We start from the raw sequence: 8,176 nt of genomic DNA, 5'->3' as shown, positions 1-8,176 counted from the left end.
CCTCTATCTATCTATCTATCCCCGTCCACCCCCCCATCTGTCTATCCAGGGTATAGGCAGAAGCTAACTGGCTCCCAGAGGGGAGGCAGAGTCTCAGGCCTGGGGGTGGATGGATGGGCAGGTGCAGGGTAGCTCCACTCAGTGCTGTGGAAATGCAGCCAGCTCTGGGGTGGAACTGACACCCCAAGGGAGGCGGAGTTCTGAGATGATGGACAGGCGGGTTTCAGTTTGCTGGAGGAGGCAGCCCTGTGGTGGGGGAGAGGGGGGGATCCTGGACTCTCCTGGCTCCTTCCCCCTCCCAACTCCTGTGATTCTGCTCCCACCCTTGTCCCCCCGCTGCCCCACCCAGTGCCGACCTCACTGCCATTCCAGCCAATGGGGTGGCAGGACAGCTCCCACGCGAAAGGCGCCACTGTGACATCGACCGTTTACTTACGGTTTGCAGCAGTCGGTTACCGGCCCCCCAGTGCCGGTGAGAGGACCCCGGCGTCCGAGTCCCTGCCTCCTGCTCGCACTGTGAGCAGAGCCAGGCGGCGTGTCCAGGGACAGGGTCGCCCCTGGTGGTGGGTAACCCTGGCGATAGGGGCTGTCGGGCGGGGAAACCACCCCAGATCCAGCGCCCCCTAGAGGGGACAGGCCCCGTGCCCCATTCCCCGCCCCCTCTGAGCCAGCCAGTCCCCGCCCTGGGGCCGGATGGGAGCCAGCGCCCCCTAGAGGAGACAGGCCCCGTGCCCCATTCCCCGCCCCCCCTGAGCCAGTCAGTCCCAGCCCTGGGGCCGGAGGGGAGCCGGCACCCCCTAGAGGGGACAAGCCCCCTGCCCCATTCTCCGCCCCAGTCAGTTGTAACGTGGCCATTGGTTGTCTCTTTCCCCTCAGGCCATGGCTGCCCACGTGCCCCTGCCCCCTGGCCTGCCCCAGCTGCTCAAAGCCGGCACCAGGTACTTCTCCGGCCTGCAGGAGTCGCTCTTCAGCCACATCACGGCCTGCCGGGCCCTGGCCTTGTGCCTCCGCACCTCCTACGGGCCGCTGGGCCGCAGCAAACTGGTGATCACCCACCTGGGCAAGCCCCTGTACACGGCCCATGCCGGCACCATCCTGAGGGAGCTGGAGCTGGAGAACCCGGTGGCCCGGATGCTGGGCGCGGCCAGCCAAGCCCAGGAGAAGGAGACGGGTGACGGGGCCAACGCCGTGGTGCTGCTGGCCGCGGCGCTGCTGGACAGCGCCGAGAAGCTGGTGCGTGCCGGGCTGCCCGTGGCCGCCGTGCGGGGCGGCTACGAGGTGGCCTGCAAGGAGGCCGTGCGGCTGCTGCCCGGCCTGGCCTGCCATACGCTGGCGGATCTCCGGGACCCGGAGGGGGTGGCCTGGGCCCTGCGCGCCGCCGTGGGCAGCAAGCTCTTCGGCTACCAGGATTTCCTCGCCGGGCTGGTAGCCCGGTGCTGCGTGGCCGCGCTGAGCCCGGAAGGCGCCTTCGAGCCCGATAACGTGTGCCTCTGCCAGGTGCCGGGGGGCGGCGTCACCGACTCCTGCCTGCTGGAGGGCATGGTCTTCTGCACCGAGGCCGAGAGCCAGGTGCACCAGGCACACCAGGCCCGGATCGCTGTCTACTGCTGCCCCTTCGGCCTGGCCCGCACTGAGACCAAGGGCATGGTGCTGTTCCAGGGGCCGGCGGAGATGCGGGCATACAGCGGCGCCGAGGAGGAGCTGCTTGGGCGGCACGTCCGGGCCATTGCTGAGGAGGGGGCCGGCGTGGTGGTGGTGGGCGGGCAGGTGGACCCGCTGGCCCTGCAGTACGCCGACCAGCTGGGGCTGATGGTGGTGCGGCTCAACTCCCGGCTGGAGCTGCAACGCCTCTGCCGGGCCGTGGGCGCCATCCCGCTGGCCAGCCTGGTGCCCCCGCCGTCCAGCGCCCTGGGGCACTGCCGGCGCGTCTACCTGACCGAGATCGGGAGCACGGCCGTGGTGGTTTTCCGCCAGGACGGCGGATCCTGCCCCGTGGCCACTGTCCTGCTGCGGGGCGCCACCACCGAGCTGCTCTGCAGCCTGGAGGAGGCGGTGATGGACGGGCTGAACACCTACAAGGCTCTGGTGGGCGACCGCCGGCTGCTGCCCGGGGCGGGGGCCGCGGAGATGGCCCTGGCTGTGCGGCTGGCCACGCTGGGCGCCTACATCCCCAGCCTGGAGCAGTACGCCATCCTGGAGTTCGCCCAGGCCTTGAAGACCCTGCCGGCAGCGCTGGCCGAGAACGCTGGGCTGCGGGTCAACGAGACCATGGCGGCGCTGGAGGCCCTGCACCAGCTGGGCACGGCCACGGCCGGCGTCCGGCTGGGCGAGGGGGGGGCTCCCACCATGGACGCGGCCCGGGAGGGGGTGCTGGACTCCTTGCAGGTCAAGGAGAGGGCCATCCGCCTGGCCGTCCACACGGCTACCACCCTGCTGGGCGTCAGCCACATCCTGGTAGCCAAGAAGAGTGGGGGGCCCAAGGTCCGGGCGGAGAACCCCAACTGGGACCTGGAACCCGACGCCCTGGAGTGAGCCGCTGTCGAGGGAGAGGGCGCTGCCCTGCGGCCACATGGAAATGGGCCCCCGCCGGCCCTCCAGCCCCTGCCCCGATCCGCCTGTTGGCCCCCCAATAAACAGCTTCTCACCCCGTGACACAGACTCCACTGTCAGTTTTTGCACCCACGTCGCACCGGGCGCTGCCCAGACCCCCCCAACCAAGATTGGGGCCCTGTTGCTTCAGGCGCTGCCCAGACACCCTCCTGACCAAGTTCGGGGCCCTGTTGCGCCAGGCGCTGCCCAGACTCCATCAACCGGGGGCCCCATTGTGCTGGGTGCTGCATAGACCCCCCAGACCGAGATAGGGGCCCCATTGTGCCAGGCACTGCCCGGACCCCGCCGACCGGGGCCCCTGTTGCACCAGGCGCTGCCCAGACAAGCCTGACCAAAGCTCTGTCTGGAACCCGGGGCCCTGAACACCGTTATTTGTGAGGCAGGCGGTCTGCAGAGCCCCAATGCCCCGCCCTGGGGCCAGCCCTGCCTGCCAGGGGAGAGCGCCCCCTGCTGAGTCCCCCATCCCGCTCCCTGCCCCACAGCACCCCCTAGGGCCAGCCCTACCTGCCAGGGGAGAGCGCCCCTGAGCACAGCGCCCCCGAGTGCTGCATAGGGTATAGGGGGTATAGGGGGCCTGGTTCTCACTCCAATTTCCAGACCCAATGACTCCACTCGGCCTCCCCACAGCCCCCACCAGCCAGGCTGGTCCTGGTCCAGTCCTTGGCCAGGATCCCCCCGCGGGCATCCCCCGCAGGCCCAGTTGCCTGGACCCGAGCTTCCCCATGCAAAGCGGTGGCAGGCGACTCCCAAGCTAGCGAGCCAGCCCCCTCCCCCATCGCGTCTGCCAGCACGGCTTGTCCGCCCCACCCCTGCACATAGGGCAGAATCAGCTCCATGTTAGAGATGGGGAAACTGAGGCATAGAAAGGGTACTAGACAGGGCCAGGTATATAACCCAGGAGTCCTGGCTCCCAGCCCCCACATCTCTAACCACAGGCCCCCACTCACCTCCCAGAGCCGGGGAGAGAACCCAGGAGTCCTGGCTCCCAGCCCCCCCCGCTCTAACCACTAGCCCCCACTCTCCTCCCCGAGCCAGGGAGAGAACCCAGGAGTCCTGGCTCCCAGCCCCCACATCTCCAAGCACTGGCCCCCACTCACCTCCCAGAGCCAGGGAGAGAACCCAGGAGTCCTGGCTCCCAGCCCCCACCACATTCTACCCAGATTGGGAGGAGGCACTTCCCCCTTGACCTGCATTTACCCCTGGGGTGTTGGGGGGGGGTGGGGGGCTGAGCGGAATCTCCAGGGGCTGTAATTAAGCCCAGGCAGAAGTGCCCTTGATTGCATTTCCATTTAAAACAGCGCTAATGACACTTCCCTTCCCTGTACCTAGGCCCAGCTTCCCCCCCACCCCAAACACCGAGCCGGCTGCCAGCGCGTGGCGCAGCTAAGTATGGGGGGCAGGTGATACCCCTATCTTGGGGAAGGTGTGTATGAGGGGGTGGGGATCCAGATGGCACCCCGAGCCCCCATGAATCTCTCCTGGCCTGTGCAGGGCTGGCCCCAGGGTGGCGCTAGGGGACGCTGTGGGGCAGGGAGCGGGGCAGAGGGCTCAGCAGGGAGCGCTCTCCCCAGGCAGGCAGGGCTGGCCCCAGGGCGGCACTGGGGGGACAGGGAGCGGGGCGGGGGTCTCAGCGGGAGGCGCTCTCCCCTGGCAGGCAGGGCTGGCCCCATGGGGGCACCTGGTGGTGCTGTATTTAGACTGGAAGAGGGAAAGGCTCCAGATCCCATTTGCTTCCCCCCGCCCGGACCAGCCCGTCCCCCATCTCTCCCCACACGCCCCCATCCCCCACCCATCCCCTCCCTCTCTCCCCCATGCGCCCGTCCTTCCCACGCGAAGCCTGGCAGAAATCTTTGGGGTTTCACCTTCCCCAGCCCCACACCCCCTCTACTGCGGCACCGTAACTATGACAACCCGGACTGGCGGGGGGCTGCCGTGGGGGGGGTGAGGATGGATCTCGCCGAGGCGGGGGGCTGGGAAGGGCCCGGCGCAGAAGTTAAACATTGATGGCTTGGAAAGGTCAGGTCCCGGGGGGGTAGATGCCAGGGCTGCCCTGCCCAGCTACGAGCCGCCCCCCAGCTACGAGCCATGGGGCGGCCCTGGAGCCGCGCCCGCAGGGACCTGGCCTCTGCCAGCCGTCAATGTTTAACTTCTGCGCCGGGCCCTTCCCAGTCCCCCCGCCTCCTCGGGGTGTGTGGGGGGGGAGTGTGCCAGGCCGCGGGGGGTCGGGCAAAGACATGAATCCCCCACATCTTTTGTTAGACTGAACACTGGGGTCAGTGCCAATGTCTGCCGGTGCCCCTCGCTCCCGCCCCGCAGCCCCTGCTAGCCCAGCCCTGCCCTCCCAGCTGTGCCGGTGCCCCTCACTCCCGACCCGTAGCCCCCGCTAGCCCAGCCCTGCCCCCCAGCTCTGCCGGTGCCCCTCACTCCCACCCCGCAGCCCCTGCTAGCCCAGCCCTGCCCCCCGTCAACACTGCCGGTGCCCCTCACTCCCGACCCGCAGGCCCTGCTAGCCGACCCCTGGGCTCCCCGAATGGCTCTGTCTGTCCCCCACCATTCAGCTCAGGATCGGCTGGGACCTGTGGGGGTGGCTGGAACCGGCTGGCTCACAGGGCTGTTGGGGGGGGGGGCGCTGGTCCCACTCCCTTCCCAAGGGCAGGGAGGGAACCCAGGAGTCCTGGCTGCCAGTGCAGGCAGGCCCGGTGACGGGGGAAGTTTGGGCTGGTCTCTGGTTTCCATTTGATTTATCCCCATTTTAATGAAGCCGGATTCCAACCACACACGGCTGTCGCCTGGGATCTCACCATGATGGGGGGGGGCCTGTCAAGGAGAGACCCCCCCTTCCTCCACAGCCCCCTCCAACCTCCCCCTCCTCCGCCAGCCCCCCAGGCCCCTCCAGCTGCATCTTGTTCACACTTGCTGGGTTCTGCATCGCTTTGTGACACCTCTCCTGACACCTTCAGAGACACCCCCCCCCCCGGTCCTCCACCTCCACCTGCTCCCTCCCCCCACCCCCTGCTCTCCCCATGCCCCCCACTCCTTGCCTTTTCAGCAGCCCCCTTCCCACTGTCCCCCTCCCCGTGCAGTCACCCCCCATTACCCTCTGGGATTCCCCCAGCTCTGCCGGTGCCCCTCACTCCCGACCCGCAGCCCCTGCTAGCCCAGCCCTGCCCCCCATCAACGCTGCCGGTGCCCCTCACTCCTGACCTGCAGGCCCCTCCTACCCCCATGCCTGTCTCTCCCAGCCCCCCGCCTGGAGCCGGGCTGGCCCAGGAGTGTGGGAAGCCGGGGACATTTGCAGACAGCCCTCCCCCAGCGTGTGATTGATGGGGATTTTAAATTAAAACTCGATATTTTCTCTCCTCTATTAAATGTCTGTTTCTAGGGAACCCCCCCCCCCGCCGCCCCGCACTGTCCCTCTCTCCCAGCTTGACAGTGCCGGGCCTGGCTTCTCTCGCCCTGTTTGCTGAGCACACAGCTGGAGCTAGTGCCCCCCCAGCTCTCAGCCCGGGGGGGGGGGGGGGGAAGGCCGCATCCCTGCATGCTCCGGCCAGGCTGCAGCTGGGATCTACAGAGACCACATGGGGCCCGTCCCCCCTAGGGAGCTCCGGCTCCCACCCGGCCCCAGGACTGGCTGCTGTGGGGGGGAATGGGGCAGGGGCCTGACCCCTCTAGGGTGCGCCGGCTCCTATCCCCAAAAGTGAGCTGCTGGCGGGGCTTGAGGGGCATTGGGGGTAAGAGATCGCCGGGGTCGGGGGGCAGTAGGTTATGGGGGGCAGAGGGGGAGCTCGCTGCAGGGGTGGGGGAGGGGTGTGGGGAGCTCATGGCTGCGGGGGGGCCGGGCACAGGGAGGTGCCCCCCGGGGTCCTGACGCCGGGCGGGAACGAGAGGCACCAAAGCCCAGAGATGCACCTGCCTCCGAGGGACGGGGCCCGCGAGCCGGGACCCGACCCCCTTCCCCCGCCACGAAAGGGCGTGGGGGGCAGGTCTGGGGCTGCCCCGGGACCCGGGACCCGACCCCCTCCCCCGTCGCGAGCTGGGACCCAACCCCTGCCCCACTGCGAGCCGGGACCTTGACCCCTCCCCCGCCGCAAGCTGAGCCCCCCACCCCAACCCTGGCGTTGGCGCCAGCCCCCCAAACCCAGACCCATCAACCCTGAGACCCCTGAATCTCCCTGCGCCTCTTAGCGCTAACCGGCCCCGGAGCCTCTGCCAAGGCCTCCGGCCTCCCTCCCGCAACGCTCCCCGACCCATAACCCGACCCCTAACCTCTGTGTCCGACCCCTAGCCCCAAACTTTAACCTCTGACCCGTAACCTCTAATCACAACCCCTGAATCCGACCCCTAACCTCTGACTCCGACCCCTAACCCTAACCTCAGAACCCAACCCCTAACCTCTGACCCCGTCCCTAACCTCTGACTCTGACCCCTAAACTCTAACCATAACCTCTGACCCCGATCCCTAACCCCAAACTTTAACTTCTGACCTGACCCCTAAGCTCTGACCCGACCTCTAACCTCTGGGCCCGACCCCAATGCCAAACTTTAACCTCTGACCTGACCCCAACCTCTGACCCCAACATCTAACCATAATTTCTGACTCCAACCCCTAACCTCTGACCCCGATCCCTAACCCTGAACTTTAACCTCTTACCCGACCCCTAACCTCAATATCTAACCCTAACCTCAGAACCTCTGACCCCGGTCCTTAATCTCAGACCCCGAACCCTAACCTCTGACCCCTAACCATAACCTCTGACCCCAACCCCTAACCTCTGACCCCTATCCCTGACCCCAGCCCTTAACCTCTGACCATAATCTCTGACCCTAACCCCTACTCTTTAACCCCGGCCATAACCCAACCCCCAATCTATAACCCTGACCTCTAACACTGAACCTCTGACCCCAGCCATAACCTGTGACCCCTTAACCTCTAACCCCAACCCCTAACCCTAACATCTGATCCCGACCTCTAATCTTTAACCTCGGCCATAACCTGACCCCCAGTCTCTAACCCTGACCCTGACCATAACCTCTGACCCCAACCCCTAACCGCTAAGCCTGCCCCCTGCCCCCTAACCCATCACCTCTAACCCTGATCCCTAGCCCCTCCCCCTAATCCCAACCATACCCCGAATCCCCTAACCCCGGCCTGGACCCCCTGCTTCCCCCCCATCCCCAGTGTGAGTCCCTCGTCCCCCAGCCATGGCCTGGGGCAGCCAAGGCCCCACCCCCGACTCCGTGAGTTCAAGTCCCCCCAGGCGATGCCGAGGCGCTCGGCCGCTGCTCCCTACCTGGGTGCCCCCCCAGCGCCCGTGGGAGATCACAGCTCGCTCCCGCCCCATGCTGTGCCCCACTGAGGCCCGGGGCACAACCGTCCCCAGCCTTTCAGCGGGCCCAGATCCTCGCCCAGCGTCCAGCCAATCACTAGGGAGCTCCAGTGGGGGGCGCTGTCCTCCGGCAGCCCCAGGGAAGCCCCAGACCTGCCCCCACGCCCTTCCCCGAGGTGGGGAGAGAACCCAGGAGTCCTGCTCTGACCCACCAGACCCCACTCCCATCCCAGAGCCAG

At 67.4% G+C, this 8,176-nt stretch overlaps 1 protein-coding gene across 1 annotated transcript; it reads left to right on the top strand.

Annotated features, from left to right (window-relative positions):
• Nucleotides 1–879: 879 nt before the first annotated feature.
• On the top strand, nucleotides 880–2,532 carry LOC119849237 (T-complex protein 1 subunit theta-like). The gene has a single exon (XM_038386056.1). It carries the CDS (start codon nucleotides 880–882, stop codon nucleotides 2,530–2,532), a length of 1,653 nt encoding a protein of 550 aa, XP_038241984.1.
• Nucleotides 2,533–8,176: the final 5,644 nt, after the last annotated feature.

The sequence above is a fragment of the Dermochelys coriacea genome, chromosome 28 (genome assembly GCF_009764565.3).
Source record: "Dermochelys coriacea isolate rDerCor1 chromosome 28, rDerCor1.pri.v4, whole genome shotgun sequence".
Classification (NCBI taxonomy): domain Eukaryota; kingdom Metazoa; phylum Chordata; order Testudines; family Dermochelyidae; genus Dermochelys; species Dermochelys coriacea.
This window is presented reverse-complemented; position numbering and strand designations above follow the sequence as displayed.

What these genes read in the sequence shown, in the direction of transcription:
- LOC119849237 (XM_038386056.1), top strand. Translation starts at nt 880, where the DNA reads ATGGCTGCCCACGTGCCCCTGCCCCCTGGCCTGCCCCAGCTGCTCAAA.